Source organism: Enhydra lutris, unplaced genomic scaffold (genome assembly GCF_002288905.1).
Source record: "Enhydra lutris kenyoni isolate GAN:26980312 unplaced genomic scaffold, ASM228890v2 scaffoldscaffold5, whole genome shotgun sequence".
In the NCBI taxonomy this organism is placed as follows: domain Eukaryota; kingdom Metazoa; phylum Chordata; class Mammalia; order Carnivora; family Mustelidae; genus Enhydra; species Enhydra lutris.
This window is the reverse complement of record NW_019154089.1, coordinates 47,717,194-47,739,967: the sequence shown is the minus strand read 5'-3', so window position 1 is coordinate 47,739,967 and position 22,774 is coordinate 47,717,194. Positions and strand designations below refer to the sequence as shown.

The 22,774-nt window shown below is 39.2% G+C and overlaps 1 protein-coding gene across 3 annotated transcripts in view; it reads right to left on the bottom strand.

The window, feature by feature from the left end:
• Positions 1-22,774, bottom strand: part of LOC111141114 (DAB2, clathrin adaptor protein) — a 49,855-nt gene that overhangs the window by 15,661 nt on the left and 11,420 nt on the right. For 2 of the 3 annotated variants that reach the window (XM_022493455.1, XM_022493454.1), the window contains exons 2-9: positions 5,660-5,845; positions 4,342-4,481; positions 3,541-3,639; positions 1,777-1,908; positions 1,371-1,451; positions 867-893; positions 567-620; positions 102-164 (exon numbers count right to left, since the gene is read on the bottom strand). In XM_022493455.1, coding sequence (XP_022349163.1) covers positions 102-164; positions 567-620; positions 867-893; positions 1,371-1,451; positions 1,777-1,908; positions 3,541-3,639; positions 4,342-4,481; positions 5,660-5,750 — 687 coding nt within the window. In that variant the 5' untranslated portion in view covers positions 5,751-5,845. The remainder of the gene's footprint in view (positions 1-101; positions 165-566; positions 621-866; positions 894-1,370; positions 1,452-1,776; positions 1,909-3,540; positions 3,640-4,341; positions 4,482-5,659; positions 5,846-22,774) is intronic. The other variant, XM_022493456.1, reaches the window with a different exon arrangement.

Below are 22,774 nucleotides of genomic sequence, written 5' to 3'. Positions count from 1 at the left end.
CTTCCAAATGTCAATGAGATGCTCAAGATTTCTGGCTAATTGCCAATTTGAGTTACAGATGTCATTTTCATCACATTGCAAATTTAAAAACAGGCACTTACTGTTGGACTATTTAGGTCAGGAGGTGTAGACATGTCCCCAAACAAATCCATCTGGTCAACACCCTTAAAAAAGTATTTGGATTAGATTCAGATGTGTCTACTAAAAAAATTACTTTGTATATTGTTGTAATTGTTTCCCAAACTATGGTTTAGGAAAATCGTTGTCACAATTTGATTTTTCATTTAACTAATACAGATTTACTATTAGGCTATTTAGGCCTGGAAGTGTAGACATGTTCCCAAACAAATCCATCTAGTCCACACTCTTAAAAAAATCTTGTGGATAAGATTCAGATATTTTTACTAAAAAGATTGCTTTCTATCTTGACATTAATGTTATATTAATATTTAGGGCAACAGGTGTCATAATTGGACTTCCATATAGATTCAATGCAGATTTGGTACATCTATAGGAAGTAAACCCATGTTCAGTTAAATAAGAATCTTAAAAAATCACATACATACCAATTTCAGTTTGTTAGCTTGATCATCAAGGGTCAATAGGGTCTCATTCCCATTCTGAAAAGATGGCAAATATTTGATAGTTTAGTTGGTGAGTTTTCTTAAAGAATGTAATTTCCTACTGTACTGGCTTGCTAAACGGTTATGATTTTGGCACTGATAATTCAACTCTACATCTTCTATGGCCAAAGGGATCATGAACACAGAGTCATAAGCTAGGAGGGAAGCATGCCTGGACACGGGGCGAAAAGGACTTCTACATGTCATGTGTGCAATTCATAAGAAGTAAAGATACAGTTTTACCTCTACTGCTTTGTTGGCTTCTTCCATCTTAAAAAAAAAAAAAGAGAGAGAGAGACAAATTCAGTGATCTTAGTAGCTATGGTTAAAGGGAGTTAAATATCTACATATATATATAGCTCTATATATACCTATGGGTTCATGAGCACAAGGCAAGAGTCTTGCATATTATTTCTGCCCTACATTCCCCTGCCCTTTTCATATCAATACTGGATTTGAATACAGTTTCTGAGCTTAAACTTGTTCATCCTGTGTAGACTCTGGAACCAATGTGAAGTTTGTGGGGAGAGAAAACAAGAGTCAGGAACTGAAAATCAGACATATCTAACTGTTACATCCATCCATTGCTCTACTAGGAAAAACAGATGATATATTTCTAAACTTTCTATACTTGAAAGAGCCACAAAGAAGCCAGCTCTCCAGATGGGCCATATGCTTACATAATGTTCAGACATGGTCCTGAATATAATCTTAAGTTTAATAGGGTTAATATTGGATGGTACTTGCCTTTTTCTTTTCTTCTTCCTTTTTCTTTACATTATAGATAACTTGAAAGAGGTCTTTAAGATCAATGACTAATGGCTCAGCCTGAAGCAAGAAAAAGCATCTTTATGAGTACTTCAATATTACTATTTCCGTCTCTTTGTTCCCCGTCAGTTCTGACTAGTACTGTTCTCCTCCTTTCTCTTAAAGCTCTTTACCATCCCTCCCTGGTTTATGGAGGATCACTGCCCCCCCATCCCCACTGCCAGATACATAAAGGGCAGCAGATTAAATAAGTATTTAATAAAACAAGAAGGACCATGATAATTTTCCAAGTCCCTTCAGGATTTAGGGGAATAATTCATTATTGTTTTAAAATAAACATTGACCTAAGTCCCCTTCCAGGTATACCTCAAGGCTTGAAGCTTACCTGCTGTCCTGTTTTTATGGCAAAAAACTGATGCTGGCCTTCTCCTCCACACACATAGCCAAATGCCCGGTTGTCTGTCACATCACGGGCAATGAAAGAAATCTTATTTACTGGATGTTCATGCTCTATAACCTGAAAAAGAGACATAAAAAATGATTTACTGATAAAACTAGAATCTATATGGTGGCACAAAGCATCAGCTACCCAGGCATATATGAGAAAGTAAAAACATTTGAAGGAAGAAATTATTGCCTCTGGTTTAGGGCTACATTTATCCTTGCTAGTAAGGGCTCCAAAAGGAGTAGAAAACGGAAGTGGGGAAAACACTTTTTAGGATATTGATACTTGATTGTCTTCATCCCAAAGATGTGATACCACATAGCAAGAAAGGATTGAGGATCAGGAGACTGAGAATTTCTAAAGCAAACATGGAATATTTCACTGCTAAATCATCCAAGTGGGTTGACTTTCCCAACTAAAAGTCGAACTCATGTGACTAGCATAACTAAACTAGAACAGTGTGCACAGCGATCCTTTGACAATGGCTCTGAGTGGCCAGAAAACCATCCTAAGTACTACCAGAAAAATTATCTCAGAACATTCTGGAAGTTACCAAATGCCGGCATCCAGTATTTCCCATGTTCACATCACTATCGAGGAGTTATATGGGGCAAGGGGTTTATTGGTTTAGCAGCACCTTCTCCTCTATTCTCCCCCCAACCCCGCCCCCTTTCTCTTGATCCTTTCAAGCACATAGCAGGGCTTAACTCTTCAAGGGATATTTTTAGGTGGTCATAAGGTGTCTGATTTTTGCTTCCAAATGCTGAATGCCACTGGAAAGTTTATATTGGTTATCTTCGAAGATTTGGGGAACAAGAGAATGCTTGAAAGAAACTTGCCACCATTCTCTGATGGGCTGGGGGGAAAAAGACTTGAGAGACAACAGAGAACGGAAACAGCAGTGTCTGAGGACCAGCAGGATGAATGAGCAGGTGCCAGGGTTCCAGAGCTCTCTATGTGACCAGAGGATTTTACACGACAGATAATGGCCATCTCAAGGAAAGCATGGGTAATAACGGGAGGTCTTCCCACAGTACCTTGAGACAACAGAGTACTTGACAGCAATGAAAATGAGCTACAAACAACATTTTAAGTAAATGAATCTTACGATGTTGAGTAGAGAAAATAAAATCCCAGAGAACCTGAAATATGATCTGATTGTCTTTTGATAAGGTTATAAAAATAAAATAAGTAAGACTTATTTTTCATTTTGTAACAGTAACCACAAAAAATGAGCAAGGTTATACCTGTAGGGTGGAGAGGAAGGGGAAAAAAGAGTAGACAGAAAAGCTAGATGTGTCACAGGTAATATTCTAGCTTCAGGTTAGCCAGTAAGTTCGCATGTAGTTAATATATTAAAATGAGGTCCAGGGATAGATCTATGACAGCATCGGAAACCAGGGGTTAGGGTTAATCTAGTTCTGTGTACCTGGGGTCCAAAAAGATACTGAAGTGAAATTTATAGCACATCTGTGTTTATAGACTGGAGGTTCACATCCATTTCAGAAAATGAATTTCAAAATAAAGTATCTTGGCTCCTCACCTCCTACCCTATCTGTTTTCTGCCTGTTACTTCTGGACAAGTAATATATACTATTTTTTTCCTACAGACTTTTGAAAAGGAAAACAGGGAGCTGCGATTTACATCAAATTGTTTGTTAGAGTCAGGTGGTCAGAAAGGTGTCAGTGAAAGTGAATTCTTACCCCAGTTTTCTCATCAATTATTTTTATCCCAGAAAGGGAAATGTTGACCCAGATCCTTTGTTTGTGTTGTCCCTGAGACCGGCCAGCTGCTGCCATTCCCTATTGAGATTGGGAAAACAAGAAAAATCCAGTTAAAACTACCCGATGATGCCTTTAATACTAAAACATTTAAAAGACGGCTTTATTTTCAGCTTGGTTTACCCTCTACAAAAGGATTAGGCACCTTTCATGATAGACGGCAGAATGAAATAGAAGACATCAAGCCAGGACATCATGACTTAGCTAGGTGAACTTGGACAAGTCACTGTAATTGTTTTGGCCTCAGAATAGTGGTTGGTTAAGACAAGAAGATGGGATCATATCTTCAAATATGTTCCTTCTAGGTCTGGTCTTATTTAACAATATTTATTTATTTATTTATTTAGTCTCACACAGTGATAGCACTAGAATTTAAAAATTAAAAACAAAACAAAACAAAACAAAAAACCCAAAGGGCTAACATGGAAGAGCTACAGGTCCCAGATAGAGACCTGAATTTCACCTGAATACCTGATGTGCCCAAAGGAAAAGGCATCTATGCTCCTGCACCTACATGACTAAGTCTAGTCTCCAGAACAGCATTCACAACATGCGAACAAACTCAAGACTGAAAATGAAGCATCGCTGGATCAATTAGGTGATTAGAAATGTTTTTTTTTTTCTTTCAAATGACTGAGTTATAGGTCTACACAAACTTCTAATATAATTCCCGTTGTTGGGTATTTGCTTGAGATAGAGACGAAGCATGCTTTCCCTTCCTACCTTTAGTTTCATCATAGAATCTTGGCTCATTTTATCCCCTCTTGCATCGGGCACATCATCAATGCCAATTAGTTTGGCTTTGTATTTTACACCATCACCTTTGAATCTGGCCAAAAGATACTCATCTGTTTTTTCAGAGCCTGAAGGAAAAAAAAGAAATATAGGATAAAATTTATAAATGCCTTTAAATATCATCCCCAGGTATGACCAAATATGTTCCGGAATCTCCAAAGATGAGTAGCACACATATTGGTTACATTACAGTTGCTCAAATATGAAATATTCTATCTTTATTTTTACTTCCTCTGAGTGAAGTTGTATTCTTTAATACTCTAAATGGTGTTGGGGTGGAGAGAAAGTGAACTCTTAAAAGTGCAAAATGGGGGCACCTGGGTGGCTCAGTGGGTTAAAGCCTCAGCCTTCGGCTCAGGTCAAGATCCCAGGAGTCCTGGGATGGACTGGGATGGAGCATCGGGCTCTCTGCTTCCCCTCCTCTCTCTCCACCTGCCTCTTTGCCTGCTTGTGATCTCTGTCTGTCAAATAAATAAATAAAATCTTTTGGAAAAAAGTGCAAAATGGACTGAATTATGGGAAATGTATGGGACTGTGTGAGGTAGATTTGTGGATATTCCTCATAATTTAAGAAATATTTTTAAGAGAAAGTAAGGAAGATAATGCTTTTTCTAATGAAAGAAAAATAAGCTACTGTCCTATTTACTAACACTTTGAATCGCCAATAAGGTAGAAGAAAATTATGAATAAATTTATTTGAAAGTCATTAAGATACATATCTCATCTTCAGAATTTCTTTTGCTTTTCTTAAAAAGACTACAGTCATCTCATTCCATCGCTAAAGTAGAAGCTAAAGTAAAAGGCAGGCAAGCCACGGCATATCCTCAAACTATGAATGATTAAGGACTCTGGCACTTTCTAGTGGTACTTCAGGTCAAGAGAACAAGGTCTAATAAAATAAAGATCTCGGTTTTTGAAAAACAGCTACTTCAGTAAAGAAAAGTGGTAAATAGATTACCGAAACATAAATCTCTAATAATGGAGAGTGGTGTTTATCAACCAAACAAGCTATGATGAACGCTTCCCAGCAGGCTCCAGTGGGTGAAATTAGAGACATGTCCTGTTAGGAGTGGGGCAAAGTAATCTCTGCCAAAATCCAACTTTCCTGTTAAGGAGAACTTGAGAGTAGGCTGAGACTGAAGGGAGCCAAGGGCCAGCTCTTACTTCATTGACCTCAAACCTCACATTTCTTCAGAGGTAAGCAACATTCGCTCCCCTCAGTGGCCTCAAGAGGATATCTCCATACCTTTCTTTTTTTCCTTCTTTGATGGTGCTTTTGGTGCAGCCTGTTGGTCAGGCTGACCGTTAGTTGTGCTCGTCTCTACTTCGTTAGACATGGCGAGAAGGCAGACGGCGAACTCCAGCACCAGTGGACACGAAGTGACACCAGGCGATCCCGAAGTCTCAAATGAACATAACCCACTATAGACACCTGTGGGCAGGGTTTAGAGGCATCATGAGATCATAACACGGCAAACCCAGGCGGTATGCTACTAGGCTGGCAACTCGTGATTTGAAAGTATATTTCTTCAGACTCATTTTGTTCTTTCTCCCGTATTAGACTGAACTCTGAAGAGGAGTGGGTAGGACTGTTTCCTTTGTAATTTTCAAAATGGAAATAGGGTGTTTACTAGGCTTTTCTTTAAGAACTGATGTCTGATAACATTTAATGATTACCCACCTAAATAGTTTGCATTGGAATTTTGGCATTAAAAAACTAGTATTAAACATAGGGATCAAAATGTGTCACACATACAAAAATAAGATTTCAGAGCAAAATATAAATATGCTGGATGCTGAATCTGAGAAGATGGCAATTGGCATCTGAAATCAGACATTATAAATTCTGCTTTAAAAACTCATTTAGTTGTAAAGGCAGGGTCAAGAATAAAGTTAAAAATTTTATTCCTGTTGATAAATATATATTTTTTACATGTTGTGATTCTGCATATGATTTCCCAGGCTATCTAAGCACTATCCTTTAAAGGACAACCATTTTTGACATTAACACTTACACTTATCAGGGGAAGAGTGAATTTATGGGATGTCTGTTGTGCAATTCATTGAGTGACAATACTTTTATGCTATTATTTAGCATTATTATCCTCAAGGCAATTGTGGCATGGGTTCTCATAAGACTCCCTTATGTATAATGGCAGGTAAAAGAGAAAAACTTAGAGTCATTGTAAGCACACAGACGTGAACTAATATTTCAAAAGGTTCTTTCACCTCCCAGGAGTCAAAGTTTCTACACAGCTTCTGAGAGAGCATTAAGTTTCATGTAGAAGACCAGAGGATAGCAGCCATTCATAGTTTTGTAAACCTGTTAAGACACCCATGGACTGGTATATCCCACCCACCCCCAAATCTCTCTTCATTCTGTTTCTAAAGCATCCATTTATTTGAGCTTTTTATTTTTTTTTAAGATTTTATTTATTTATTTGAGGGAAGGCGCGGGGGAGAGAGAGAGAGAGAGAGCGAGCGAGCACATGTACATATTGGGGGATAGAGGGAGAGGGACAAGCAGACTCCCACCCAGCAGAGAGCCGGATGCAGGGCTCTATCCCAAGACCCTGAGATCATGACCTGAGCTAAAGGCAGACATTTAACTAACTGAGCCACCCAATTAGGTGCCCTAATTTGAGCTTTTTAAATTCAAGGAGCATGTCCATCACATGGAAATGTATGTTATTATCTAGATATGTAAAGGGTAAAAAGTAAGTCTCACATTTTTTGCTTCTCAGTCAGCTGAAATTGCACTTCCCTGGCTTCCTAAATGTCAACATATTTTCCTCAAGGTGCATACTTCGTCTCTCCCCCCATGAGTCTTTAAATGGTCTTTATAGTCTTAATAGTATTGAAAAACACACACACATATATAGAAATTTATATACGATTAATGTTTTAATTGAATTAATTTGGAGATTTAGTAGCTAATTGTGTTCAAAGATACCTGACTGGTAGGCAGCCAGGGAGACAGTCTCCTTACAGGCGTAAGTCTTACGTAGCAGAGGACTCAAAGCCTTATTTAGTCAAGATTTAGTTGGGGGCCAGATACTAATAGCCTATTACGTGTATTAACTCAAAAAATCCAGAGTGACCCCACGAGTATTATGATATAATATTATTTCACTGTTCCGAGAGAAAGCCAAGGCACAGGGATTTTAAGTGATACAGCTGTTAAGTGGTAAAACCTGGGTCTATCTAACCCAGGCTGTCTGGCCCCAAGTCAGAGTTCCTCACATGTTACACTGATGGTTCTTCTCTGAGAAACCTCATACTAGCTACAAAGATGCTCTATTACATTCATGTAGTGGCCCTTAAAAAGATACGTCCAAAACTACAACCCTCAAACCTTTGAATGTAGCCTTATTTGGGAAAAAGGATCTTGAGCTGGGATCATCTTGGATTTGGGAGGGCCCTAAATCCTATAACAGGTATCCTTATAAAAGAAAGGCAAAGGGAGATTTGAGACAAAGAGCCTCACAAAGGAGAAGGTAATGTGAATAAGAGGTGAAGACTGGATTGGCATCTCTATAAACCAGGATTGTGAATGTCCTCCAGAAGCTGGGAGAGAAGCACAGAACAGGTTCTCCCTCAGAGCCTCCAGAAGGAACAAACCCTGTTGACATCTTGATTTTGGACTTCTCACCTCAAGACTGAGAGAGAATAGGTTTCTGTGGTTTCAAGTTGATTAGTTTTTGGTGATTTGTTATGGCTGCCCTAAGACACTAACACAACACCTCTATTTTGTATGCCTTGATTGATTTCAGTGGTTCCCAAGACCTGTTTTCTGGTGACATGATAAATCTCCTAGTTGTATCCACACTTTTCCAATTTCAGTAAGCTAATTATTTTCTTAATTTCAGAGAATTTATTCCATTTCTAGAGGATATTTGCCCATGTTAACAACATCAGGAGGTGAGACCAAGCTCTGACCTAGGGAGATGCAAGATACCCTCTTGTGTCCTCATCTTTTCCCCATTGGGCCCTCTCCTTTATAAGTTGCTCAGATCTCATCTCAGAAATAAGGAAAACACTTCCCTATAACTCTCTAATCATCATCTCATGATCCTTTCATGATTAAACATTTAAATTTGATAGTCTCCTACCCTTTACTTTTTCATATTCCCTTCCTCTCAAAGGACTTGTTCGTCTCAACTCTACTCCCAGAAATTCAACTACACTGCTGATGAGTGTCCCGACCAAATCCAATTATTTTACTGTTCAGCCTTTTGGAGGTATTTGACTGCATGCACCAGACACCTATCCCCTTCTGTGAGCCTTTTCCCTCCCTACATTTTGCTCCCATAACAACCTTAATGCTCCTGTCGATGGCTTGTATTTTCTGTGTTGGAATGATCTGGATTCTTTTTTTTTTTTTTTTTAATGATAAAGTTCTTCTAAATTTTAGAATAACATTGACACTTTCTTGCTTGGTCTTGTGGTGGCTCCCTTTGCATTTAGGACAAAAATTTAGATGTTTTTTGTTTTGTTTGTAAGATGCTTAAATATTCTGCCCCTTCTTATCTTCAACATCCTTTTCTTTCACTTTTGTATAGCAGCCCAAAGTTTCTCATTTCTTTCAGAGCATTTTTGTTTGATTCTTTACCTTTTCAAATATGCCCACATATTTGAAAGGTCCCCCACATGAGCTCATCCCAATTATCTATTTGCCCCTGAAGAGAGTAGGTAAGACCTCTCCTTGAAGCCTATCCCTCCTCCCCTCTAGTTCAGCTTTAAAATAATCTGGGTAGAAGAGTTTACTGACATCTCTGAAGCCTAATGTTGTACTTTTCTGCAGGATGTTATTTCTGACAAGAAAATGTTTAGGCCATTAAATTTGGCAAACTGTACTCTAAATTGAGAACATTTTAAAGGAATTTGACAAGTGCCCCAAAACATTTTGAGGGGTTTGGGAGTGGGAATGGTGTTGTGTAAGTCATTAAAGTGATACAAGACACAGCAACCTCACAGCTCAAGACCAGGTCTCAAATCTAGCGTTGGCCGACTGGACCAAGATGGAAGGGTTCTGTAGCGAATGGTGCTACCTTGGTTTTATAGAAAAAACTTCTCTTTTCAGACAACTAAGTACAACTTTTCACACCACTGGAATCATTTTAAAGGTATTTGGCATTCTTTAGTTATGTCCTTCCACTATTTAGGAATGAGCAGTTATAAGGGCAAGGGAGAAAAAAATATAATAGAAAGAAAATGTTTCTTTAGTATAAATTCCCTGAAGAAAAGGTATATGTATATCAGGTTGCAATACCCAAAGGTAGGTCTGTACTGCAGGCCAGGCCATTTAAAATATATCCATGTTCCCTGAAATGATCAGAGTAGACTCTGCCCCAAGGCCCCAAGACTCAGAGATAAGCTCCTTTATAAAGAAATGTTGAAGAGGTTTTTTTGAATGATTTCACTAAAAGCATCCTTCCAGTATCCCATATACCAGACTGATAAACATTTACCTTTCTCCCAAGGTTAAAAGAGCAAATCCCCCAGCACAGACTTTCCAAATGTCCAAGCTACCATCTGACATACAAAAGATGGGGGAAGTCCTGCTTCTAGACTCAGGTCCCTCTATAGAGAATAATCAACTTAAACATGTAAAAACTCAAATGTATAATTCTTCTAACAATGTTGCAGAATTGTCCATTGTTCTCATAAAACTTTCAGCAGGTTTTATAATGAATTGTTTTTGGAAACGGTTTCAGCCTGGAAAAGGGATCTGGGGGCCAAAAGGTTCCCTATTATTTTCTTTGATTACTTTCCCAAATTAGGGGCATTGTTTTAAAAAAAATTATCTAGATTGCATTAATCTTTGTGTTCTGTTTCAAAGCTCCAGTGAGGTAAAAGATTTTCATAAAGGGGAATAAGTGGGCGTAGGACATCCAGAAAGCCTATAGCCTTCTTATTCCTTGGGTTTAGTCACAGAAGAACTCTTCTGACCAAGAAGCACAAAATTAATCAGGAAACACATGCAATGGGGTGTTATCTGAAAGCAGGGATTACAAATTAAAGTTCAAAAACATATACAAAGGGTCACATAAACAGCTCCCCATCTAAACGTAGCTGGTTCTTGTTCCTGGGTGTGGGCTGTTTCCTTTGATAGAAACTCAAGGAGAGGAATAAGAAGGCACAGCTGGAAAGAGAGGAGGATCTAAAGCTATTGTAGATTCTTGGCTCCTTCTTAAGGCAACTTCTTAAGACTCCTTCTTAGGACCGCAAGTTGTGAAAGAAACTTTGCTAGGTCAAGAAAACTACCTCCCATTTGAGCAAAGATACATAACTTGGACTCTGGACTGAACATATACCTCCCTGAAAGAATGCGGGAACTTCCCCTTTCCATGGCACAAGAATCAGATGACTAGAAGGGATTCTGGAGCTTGCAACATCTTTTTTCAGTTTCTGAGAAGGTTCTGAGAAATGTATACCAGAAGACAGCTTGAGTCATCTTATGACAAGTATATCCCTTGCACAAGAAAAAAAAAAAAAAATCGGCTAGTTTGTTTAGCCCTTAAAGTGATTCATGCAAGATGTCTAGTATTTAGAACCTGGAATAGACCCAGTCCAGGGACTAATTCATGTAGGGAGAAGCTTGGCTGGCCCTTCCTTTCTTGCTGGCTCCCTTTCCTCCACTAGGATTGTGTGGGTAGCAACAATGAGATAGCATTTAATGATTCCAGGTTTCTCAGCCATACCCTGATACAAGTGTCCCCTCTCTCTCCTAGCCAATCTTCCTATCGTAATTATACACAGCAGAGAGAAATTTGCTTGCTCAGTCTCAAAATGCTGGTAAAAGGAATAACTTAAAGATTAACTTAATGGTAGTCCCATGCCACACATGGTAGAGAATCTGTTGTTAATGTTAAGGAGGAGGGAACAAACACTTCACTTACCAAGCACTTGAAACATTTATCCTGAAAGCTCTGTGATATAAAATGGGTCTATTTTATGAGTAAGTTAATGGACTCAGTAAGACCAAATCAATCACTAGTAAGTCATTAGGCTCAACATGAGCTGTGTTCCCTTGTCTCCTATAGATATTGGTGGCTCTTATCTTTTTGAAAAAAACAAAAAAAATCACACTGATTTTAACCTCTATTTTCTAAGCTTTTTAAAAGTCTTCATCCCCCCTGACATGAACATACCACATAAAATGGACACAGGAAAGAGTGTTAAGAGGAGTCAAGAACAAAGCAACATAAATATCTTTGTTAGTGTCTAGTACTTTGTACTTGTCAGAAAACACACTCCCTTGTCCTTTGGAACTTTACTCCTGTCTCAGCTGGGGTAATGCATTAGGACACGTGAAATATTAACCTCTAAAGCAGATCTTGGGGTCCAAGAGGGCAGCAAGCTGCCTTCCCCATTATTTCTCAAGTAGCATTTTGCGAATAAGAGATGTTGCCAGAAATGTTACAGTGAAGTTCAGCTGTTTCTGGTACTTGATGTTTTAAAGCCTTTCTCCTTTAAACTGCTTGGAATCCTATGCTTTTAGGGAACGTTTACTCTACTCCGCAAAGGCCCAGTGCCATAGACAGGAAGATCTTTACAGCCTGTTTAATTGGGGAAATGAGACTATGTTCATGCACCCTGAAAAGGAGTCCTTAGGAGATTTTCTTGTAAGTGCTGACACTGCCATGGGGGCGTCAGGAACAAAACATGCCTGAGCCAAGGAGGTCTACACAAGTTATGCATTGACAGAGAGCATTTTCCTTGCTTTGAACCCTTGGGAAGCATGGTGTAGGACCTAAAGAACGGACCTGAGAAGCTTTTCCTGTCTTTGGAACCAAATCAGACCAAGAGTGCCCCAAACAGTTAATTTTAGGTAGAGGTAGGACAGCAGAGCTGCTAAGGGTTGAGGCTTGGGGAATTGTATGCACTTTCACCATTTTGCAGCTCTGCAGCTCAGGGCAACTTATCTAATATTCACATATGTCAAATGGGAACATAGTTTGCAGAGTCATTACCAGAATGTCTACTATATAGAAAGTGCTCAGTGAAAGGCAGCTGTGATGAAATCAAAGCAGTGTCTCACGTGCTGCATCCTGTGTACTCTTATCCTGTCTCCAACCCTGCTTTTCCACAGCGACTGTTTGAACGATTTCAGAACAACGAGGACCAACAAGCAAACAGCTAGCAAGTACACACAGAGAAGGATGTAGTGCTTTAACCAGTAAGGCCCAGGTGAAGAAGCGAGAGTGTTTGCCAGCGGTAGAGCCCCCTGTTCAACTCTGGCTTCTGAACACACTCCGAGCCACCCAGAGACAGAGTCAAATCCAAGCCTACATCACTACCATTGGCAGTTTAGAGGGTCAAGCTCCCATCACCTGGGGAATTTTTACTGGAGAGCTACTGAAAAGATGTCCATGCTACATCTAGATTGATTGGGTTTGAGTTCCAACCATCTACTTCCATGATCCTTTGTTCCCTTCAAGAAATGCCAAGTGGATAGATTTGGAGCTGGAAGAAACCCCGGGAATTATCAGTCACACCTTTTCACTACTAAAAATTAGGAAACTAAGGGCAAGAAGGAATGTATAACTTGTCCACCATTAAATGGCTGGCTGGTTGGGATGGAGCTGGTGTCAAGAGAAATCTAGATTCTAACATGAGGCTCTACTGTCCTATTCCTAGAGATTATACCTGTCACTTTTTAAAAACTATTTTTAAAGAAAACTGCTAAACCCATTACATACAGACCAAACCAAGAATATGTTCTATTTAGTAGATAAAGCAAGCACAGAACAGGAAGATAGCCTAGAATAATTTCATCTCAGAGATGTTTTCTGAATCAAAACAGAAAAAGGACTTCACATGATCTAATCATACAGTATCACTGGATTCTTTTTTACCGAGGTAGCTGGAGCCCTATTTGGTCAAATTGGCTTATTAATGTTGATTTGGCTGCTTGGAAGAAAGTATTTGGCTAGGTTTGAGTTGCAGCTCACAGATCAAAGCATTCAAATTCATTTTAGTACATTCTCTACTACTCAGTGCGTGGCCTTTTCATTTTTTTTTTTTTTTTTCCCAGAACATGACAGGAAGTTTGACTTCTCGGGTTGGCAAATTTCAATATTTTTCGATTCATTATGACCTCTCCTAGTTTTTGTATCCACCACACCCATTTCGTTTTTAAAACAAGTTTTTATTAGGAATATCTCCTACTAGAGCCTAGAAAACAGTGATCAAAATAAATAGCGTTTAGGAGAATTTAAGCTGTAAAAAGGAGCTTAATGCTATCCAGAGGAAGGCCCATTCTCTAGACTGGGCAATGCAAGCAGTTCGCTAGGAATATCTGCAGTTGTTCCCAAGCTGAACTGAAGTATTAAGTTTATGCTCAATTTTACAATCACATTACTCAGTTGTTTCGGTACAATGACTATTTGGTTAGAGGTAGAAAAAGAAAGTGTAAAAAAGTTAGAAAAAAGAAGAAAGTGTAAATTCATAATCAAAGTATGCTCCTGCCTCTTGGGGAAAGCTGGGTATAAGTTAGTGTGCTTACATGAACAAAGATATGCGTAGGGCACAGAGTCTAGAACCCCCTCTTTACTCTTATTCAGACTTTAAGAAAGAGTATAGCATTGGAATATCCCCGTGGTCTTTTGGCCACGTGGAATTCTTGTGCGCATGGACAAGCGAGGCTTGGAGTTGGGTTAATTGATAGTAGAGTGCATTACCCATCTCAACTGTAACATCCCCGTCATTCCACCCCAGTTCTTTTTTTTTTTCTTTTTTTAAGATTTCATTCATTTATTTGACAGAGAGAGATCACAAGTAGGCAGAGAGGCAGGCAGAGAGAGATCAGGCAGAGAGAGATCACAAGTAGGCAGAGAGGGGGAAGCAGGCTTCCCACCAAGCAGCGCCAGATGTGGGCCCTGATCCCAGGACCCCGAGACCACGACCTGAGCCGAAAGCAGAGGCTTAACCCACTGAGCCACCCAGGCGCCCTCCACCCTCATTCTTGGGCATCACCTCTTCTAGCTTAGACCAAATACAGAAGAGAAGCTGGAGTCTGACTTTATCCTTTAACTCACTTCTACCAAGGGAAGGAAGTGACATTGAAACTTTGGAGCTTTGAAAATCATGTTTCTGTCATTGCTTTACACTGCTGGGATTGGACCATTTGGGTTACGCTCTACCATGGTGCCCCTGACACCAGTAACCATCTGGACACTGCTCAACTAGCTATGGCATGTGTGCTCTGTATATCTCAAGTGAGCTGGGCAGGGCAATGTAGCAGAAACAACCCGACATGGAAAAGGGAATGGGGGACCTCTGGTCTAGTGTGCGGTATGCTTCAGCCTGATTTATCAGAGCTCTGCATGTGGGGGGTCTGGGGCCCTGATCTCTCTAACAATGTGTTTCCTTTTCTGCTCTTGTCTCATTTGTACTTATACCTCACAAGCTATGTGGGGAAGAGAGATTGGCAAGGTATTGACTCCATCCTCGAGTCAAACTTATAATATTAAGTACCATCTTGAACCACCTTATTAGTTGTTGCTTTTTCTATTAGAGAGCTATCAAGTCACCTATGGAAGAAGCCAAGAATTATTCCCATTAATTCTGAGGAAAGGCTAAACAAATATGGCTTTTTGTGGGGTGGGAGGTCCATACACCTTGGTCTTTAGGCTCAAAGGTAGCTGGCAATATGGTTAGTAAATCTGTACAGCAAGCTAAGACATTCTGGGGGAAATGGTCAATGGACCGAAGTAGTCAACATGGGGCAGATGTGTGTGTTTGGCGGGATAGGGAAGAAGGAAAACCTCTTTATGGCTAAGGAATGGGTATTCAGTGAGCAGGCTACACTGAAGTCCTGGTCTGAAATGTCAGGGTTCCCACCGAACCCAGCCAAGAAGAAACTTTCCACACTTTGGGCAGCATCATTGGTACCATGAGTCAAATTTATAATATTAAGTGGGTGGGATGTGTGAGCAGGCGGAAAGAGCTGTGTGACCACAAGGCCTGTGGAGACGTGACAGAATTCTGCTGAGCACTCCTCCCCACATGCTGAGACCCCACTGTAGGCCAGTGATGGCAGCGCCTGCTTCTGCCACCAAGTGCTTGCTTCAGTGGGGAAAACCCGGCATGTTTCGGTGGTGGCACAGTAACCTGTACCAAGGTGCTGTCACAAGGCTGGGGACACCACGCTGTAGTGACAGTGACAGAAAGGGGCCCTTGCAGAGTTTGCTACTTCTAGTTATGAAGTGATAGTAACCAGAAAGTATGCCGAAAAGTCATGTGGAAAGAATAAGATTTTCAAAAGCTGAAGTGTTGATAGATAATTGGAATAGGCAAATGGAATGAATCAGTTTTAAAATTTGAATTTAGAAGAACTCTGTTGTGTACTATTAAATGGTAAAGTAGGATACTGTATTTCAGTTTGCTTTTCCCTCATCCTAAAGCCAAGGAAAGAGGGTATTCTAAAGAATATTTACAGGAACAGTTTCAGGGTTTAAAATGTTAAAAAAAAAAAAATACCACTGTTAACATGGAAGCCTCTAGAAATTTTCTACTGCAGGGACTTTGGGGAATGATTTGAGGAGAAGCATTATGGAACTGGTATAAAAATACAATAAACATATGACTTCTACTTTGAATTTGGCATTTAAATGTATAATGGATATTATGCTTGACCCTTGCAGGAAAAGAGTAGTCCAAAAGCTAATGAACCGGGGTGAGGGAAAAGGGCTGTCATTGCTCCATTTGATTCCTAGGCCTATACACTGACACTATTCATACCTTTTTCACCAGTCTTCCCTCATGTATAGGTATACCTGCTCAAAGTGACCAGCAAGTTTTTCATTTTTTTCTCATGTCTATTCTTCCCAAGTTAGGTTAGCTACCAGAAATAACTCCTCTTCCTAGCTACAAGCCAGTTTTAAAATAAATCATAGAAATGAATCTTAGCTTGTGTCCTAGAACACACAACATCAAGTCGTGCTTTCTTGTTCCCATATGAAATAATCCTGAATTAAGTCAAAATGGGTGTACAGCATATCTAGCATGTGGACTTCAGGATACAATAGTTTTTTTTTTTTTTTTTTTCATTTGCACCCTTCACCTATGATACTTCTACATATAGATCCTAATTGTTAAACACAGTCCACTTTCTACTCCAGTACCGTTCCAATAGTCGTCTTGAAAGTCTCCGTGGATGTTAGAAGAATGTTATTTAGGACCATCTGCATTTTAAACATAAGGAAGAATGAAGAGCTACGAATTATTAATGTAGATGAATTATTTTATGATCGACTACAGCAGAGCACTTTAAAAGCAAGCAGGTAACCTAAAACTTTTCCTCTTCCAAGGCAAGAAACTTTGCCTGATATTTGGTTTCTTCTTTAATAGCCTGGCTGAATTATATTAAATCCCAATGTGGTTTTCCTTTCCAGGCAGAGGCCCACGTTTATATAATCCTCAAAGCCGGTGCCTGAGTGTTTCTGTACCTTTCCACAACTCACGTTTCAGAGACAAGCTGTGTTTTGAAGAGTTTAAAGGAACGAGAATCCAGCTGCCTTGTACCATCAGCACAGAAAAGTCAAACTGTGGTGTGTTTCGTAATTGTAAATGGACAGGCAGAACTTCTTTTTCTCTGTGTGTCTGTACATAGACCAAAACTATGAGAAAAAAGTTCTTATAGCCATGTAGGACACAACACAAAATCAGTTTAAGTGATCCCCCCCTAATATGTTATCTCTGGGTTCTAGGTGGCCTTTCCAGTCGAATATGTCCTTTGTTTTAGTGTCCAGTCTCCCCTTAGAGCTGGCATTAGCCTTCCACGAGAAACTTGCCATTGGCTCACATTTCCATATCTGATAGGACCTTTCCTAGTTGGCCAGGTCTCCACCTCCAACAGGGCATTCGTGCTTTCTCTTTAAGAATGATGGTGGCCCTACTAAGCCCCGTGGTTAAGAATGTATGTGTTTTTAAAACTACTTTTTTGTTATCTGTATGCTTGATATATCAATTATCATTTTATGGATGGTTCTTCCTAACTTAGCTAATTTCCCTTTTAAAAAAAAGAGACTTGGTTGCTTTTAAATAAGAAGAAGACAAAAAGAATCATTTACCGAATAAAAAGGGACTTTTCTACTTATTTGCCAAATTTCAGGTCCGCATAGAACCAGCGACCTGATGACCAGCCCCCCCCCCCCCCCCCACCCCGAGGCCCCCCCCCCCCCCCAGCAACCTGATGACCAGCCCCCGCCCCAGCAACCTGATGACCAGCCCCCCCCTCCTGACTGCAGTGCTCTACCACACTGAAGGTCACAAAGTTCCAGGATGCTATCCGAAAGGCCAGGGGAACTCGACTGCGAGAAGTGAGTATACAGGTTCATTTTCTTACTCCTTGGTTGCTGACCAAATTAGGTAAGTTAACAGGTAAGAAATCCCTAGGTAATTTCAGGTTCTGGTGGACAAGAAGAAAGCTGGATCTGCCAACTTGTTTTCTTGCTTCTTGAGGTAATATGCTAATACTACTCAAGTGTGGAAAATTTAGGTGGCAGGATCCGAAAAAGGTCCTGGAATAGCTAGACTACCTGCTCGGAAGCTGTGTTTATCTACAAACACCCCAAGAAGCTGCTGCAGAGTGAGCACAAGATGGCAAAAGTGCACAAGTACCTTTGTGCTAAAGTTCACGCTCTGTCATTATTCTTTCATCTTTTCAGAACTGGTATTGGACCAAGTAAGTACTGAGAATAAATAAGTGTATTTTTAAATTAAACTGAAGGACGGGAATATTCGAGATAGCACACTCACCTCTGCTAAAGGAGGCAGATTTGGGATTTTAGTTGCTGCACAATTGAAGCAACTACATCAAACAACAAATGATCCCACTGTATTGAAATATCTGTGTAGGGTCCTTTCACAGCACAGACAGATGAGCAGAGGTAGTTCCAACTGCAATTAGAAAACCTACCACTTAATGTCAGACTTTTACTTATAAAGTCTCAGCATGTGAGAGAGATGTTGTTTCATGAACTCTCTCTCTATAAATCCAAGTAAATGTAACCAAAATTATGCCTGTCAGAATCATGTAAGTCATCACCATTAATGGGTCCTGCCTTCCACAGACACGGCCAGACATCTACCTTAGGAATCAAGAAGCACAATCAGAAAGTTTGGAAAAGTAATTCAAGGAGTTTTGTATCTACCAGAGCCTCCATGGAAAAAGCCACCCCATGTGATCCCAAACATTAAACAATGTTCCTTAACCAAGAAGCTTTCAGACGGTCAATTTCCATACCACCTTTGGCAACTCATTGAAGTGACTTCTACCAATAAGATTAAAATGGATGTGGAGTTTCAGAGAACTAAGTGTACTTACGAAATGAGGATACAACTTACTCATCTTCTTCCTAGTTATAGTAATGAAAGAGCACAAGGAAAAGACCTCGAGTCTCACCTTACTCTGTATAGATTTAAGAAAAAGTTTATTCTAGGATTTAAAGAGTGACTTTGAAGATTTTCTAACTTGCGTATTCTACTGGGTTGCTTTCTTACATCATCTTTTCTGACATTAAAATCATTCCAGGGCTGGGGGAAGGGACAAAAAAAATAAAGGTTTTTTTTGAGTTGCTGCATAAAAATAAGCTATCTAAGAAAATTATCCTGGGTATGTCATTAGACAACATTTCCAAAGGCTCGAGTTTTGTATATTTCATTTCTTTTTTTTCCTTTTAAGATAAACTCCTGAGGTGGCATTCACCACCGATTTTGAGGAGCCTAGAAAAGTACTATTTTTCCCCGAGTCACAATATAGTTTTGTTTTTCTACTTTTGATTTAATTATTATTCTACAAGATTGAAGAAATAATTAGTGTCTTAACTGTATATTTCTGTGAAATAATCGTCAAAGTAATATGCTGTTTCTTATAAGCCTATACTGCTAGCCTGATAAACAACTCAGTTTGGATATTTTACAAGGCAATAAATGAATTAACAAGTCATCAATTCATATGGTGCCAAAGGAATTGCTACTTCCCTAAAAGGGCTTAACTGAGATGATAAATTTATATACTAGGACCGTCTAGTTTTCCTGGTTTTCTAAACTATAAAGACTCATTTATTGGATCTATCGCTGTGTCCTTTAAAATGTGTTATTCAGGATCATATCCAGCTGCACGTGAATCTTCATGTGAACCTGATGCTGGATGACCCTCTACTCCTTCCATGTTAACTGAATATGATTTAAGTTAATAGCGAGATTACTGTTATTTAATAGTTGCGCTAAAAACTTTGGAAGTATATTCTGTTTTCTATTCATTAGAGCTTTGACTAGACATTGTGTCAAGTATTTTTCCTTTGCATTAAGTTATTACTCATATACCTGCCTAGCACTCAGAGACCCAAGGATTCTTTAATGGGCACGTTTTTGTTTCAAAGCAAGAAGCTGGTAAAAAACAATCATTATCATCTTCATCATCATCATCATCTGACTTACCACACACATTATCTGCCTTTCCCAGAATAAGTAGATGGAATGAGAGCTCTCTCAGGCCTCTTAAATGCATGCCATCCCTATTGGGCTTTTTTAAGATAATAAAACATGGGGGTGAAACTTGGGTCTAGCATAAGGCAAACTAGTAGCAATGGTTGCTAATTACATGCCACTTTGCTGGGCTTTCCCTGAGACCTCCCGGCCCACTATGAGATAGTCCTATTTTTATTGAACTACAAAAAGGCTTCTGGTTAGCCTACACAGGAATGTCAACATCAATGACTCACTGTAAAGGAAGTTTCTCTGGTTTATAAGAAATGTAATATTTAAGCAACATGTTTCATTAGCTTTTAGAACAATCTCGTCTAGTCTCTGAACTAGTAATAATCCGTTGCAAAATTCTGTGCCTGCTAAGTAATTGACACTTAAATACTACAGCAACCATGGGATGGATATAAATGATTAGATTGGTGTTCCACGTGTCACCTCTCTTTATTATCCCTATTATAGTCACTAAATAAATGTAACTCGAGCCGTCCTAGAAGCTTTGGACAGATTCACGGTGGCATCTGCTATTTCCTGATCTTAGAATGTAGGCATTTTTAGCATCAGAGAATGTAATTAGATCATTCATTTCCTCAGCTGAACTCTATAGCTCTGTGCAAAGACAAGTCTTCTTTGAAAGCCACTATTAAGTTCCTAATCCAATCTTTATTAAAAAGACTCAATATTGTAGACAAGGAGGTTAAAACAAATCCTCAAAAAACTAATGATCAAGCCCTTCTATACCCCACAGATGCCTTCTAGTGCAGCAAAGTCTGAAATTAGGAATGTTTATAGTTGTAAGGGTTTTTTTTTTTTTCTAAACTAGGTTGCACTCCTTAATGAATTATTGAAGCATGTAGATAATGAATTCCACCAAAGAAAATAGTGAGAGAAACAACACCAAGGAACTAATTTTTCTTAGTTCCACTAACACAAGCAAGTTCTATTTTGGGGGCTATCAGAAGTGGATGTGATTAAAATTTCTTTCTGAGGGTCAATCTCTCCAGCATTGAGGTCCCTTACCCTACGTTCCGTTCTACATTTGCACCCCCATCTAAGAAAATCCCTTAAAAGGGTAAAAACAAGTGCCTTCCCTTTTGACTATGAAAGGCCTGTCATCTGTCTCACACCTAGCCAGAGGGACTACACAAATGGGAAGTCATTAGCTACCCTAGATTTTGCCCAGAAGTCATGCTATTAGAAGACTGAGAAGGCCTTCAAATACTGACAGCTTTTTAAAAAATTTATTATTATTATTACTATTATTATTTTATTCAGAGCACCTCGGGTTTGGTGATTAATATTTGCTCAAAAACCACTATAACTGAGAGAATGAAAACAAAATTTGTCCCTGAATGCAAGCTAATTCATGTAACAACTCTGTGTCCCCACTATGTGCCAGACACTCTTCTAGAGCTTGGGATATGTCAGTGAGCAAAAGAAAGATCTATTCCTTTGTAGGGTTTATCCTCTAACAGGGAAACACATAAATAGATTATAGTCTTTCAGAAGGTGGTAAATGTCCTGGAAAAAAAAAGAGAGAGAGAGAGAGAGAGAGGATTGGAAGTGCAGGGTTAATGATGGCTTAAACAGTTTTCTTAGGAATGCAGATGAAATACCGTATTTTTGCAAGTTAAATTTATTGGATGTTTATTATATGCCAGGTGTGATGTGTGATGTATGATGCTAAACCTCTCTCGTTTAATACTATGGGGGAAGGATTGATATCCCTACCTGATGGGAGAGAAGGTGAAGTACAAAAGTCAACCAACCCACTAAAAATCCCACAGGGCTAATACATATGCTTTTAACTTCTCTGTTTTAGAATTATACGAGCAAAAAGAGAGAACTAAACTCAGTTCTTCAGATTAGAGGAATGTGAATTGGCCAGAAAACACTTTCAGGAAAGAGGATTTGATAGCAGTGAGTAAAGCATACTTATGTCAGCTTGGCTAGAACACAGGACTGTGTTGGGTGATACAAGGGGAAAAGGTTGAAAGTCGGGTCAAACTGGATTAGAGTGAATTTTCAGAACTACATTTTGTCTAGACAATACTGGGAAGACTGAGGTTTTGAGCAGTGGTGCAGAGGCTGGGGTGGTGACAAATCTGAGTACGGACCACGGCATCAAAGAGTGACATTGCTTTGTAGTATGATAGTTGCATGAACTTGCCACTTTGAGTGATTCAACACGGCCATTTTTTTTTTCATTTAAATACTTGGCTAATCTTTTGGAAACAAAGCTTTTTAATTGAAAGGTTAAGGTCTAACAAATCTCAAATGTCAGATCCAAGGTTATCCATCTTGCCAAGCTATGATGCTCAAACTTCAAACAAACCAAGTGTCCTAGAAGTGGCTTAAAAAAAAAAAAAAATCAAAGGCCATTATGTCTTATAACCTTGATTCTAAGAAGATCCATTTCATCCTAAAAATAGAATTCCCATAATGTCAGCTTTCTAAAAGCTGATATAAGTGAATTGGTATTTTGAAATGTGACCACCTAAAGGAATAATATCCTTTACAGAAGGCCGCTACCGACTAAAAGAGTCACATTGTTATAGCTCCTCATTTGAAGCAGAATATATAGCATTTCTCCATTTTATCGATGTTCGTCATATAACTTGAAAGACTAGGAAGATCAGTACCAAGGAAATGCTGGTTAAGAGGGGAGCGAGCAGGATGAGAGACAGATTTCTGTTCCTTACACCTTTAGAATAGTGATATTAGGGTGACACATGCCGTTCTGCATTTTTAAAATTAAATTCCTTAGAGACAAGCTAATTTGCGAGATAGCAATATTTAAAATGTAGGTAAATCTACAGTCTTTCTTGGGCTAGAGATAGAATCATGAAGGTGCTTAGAATTCAGT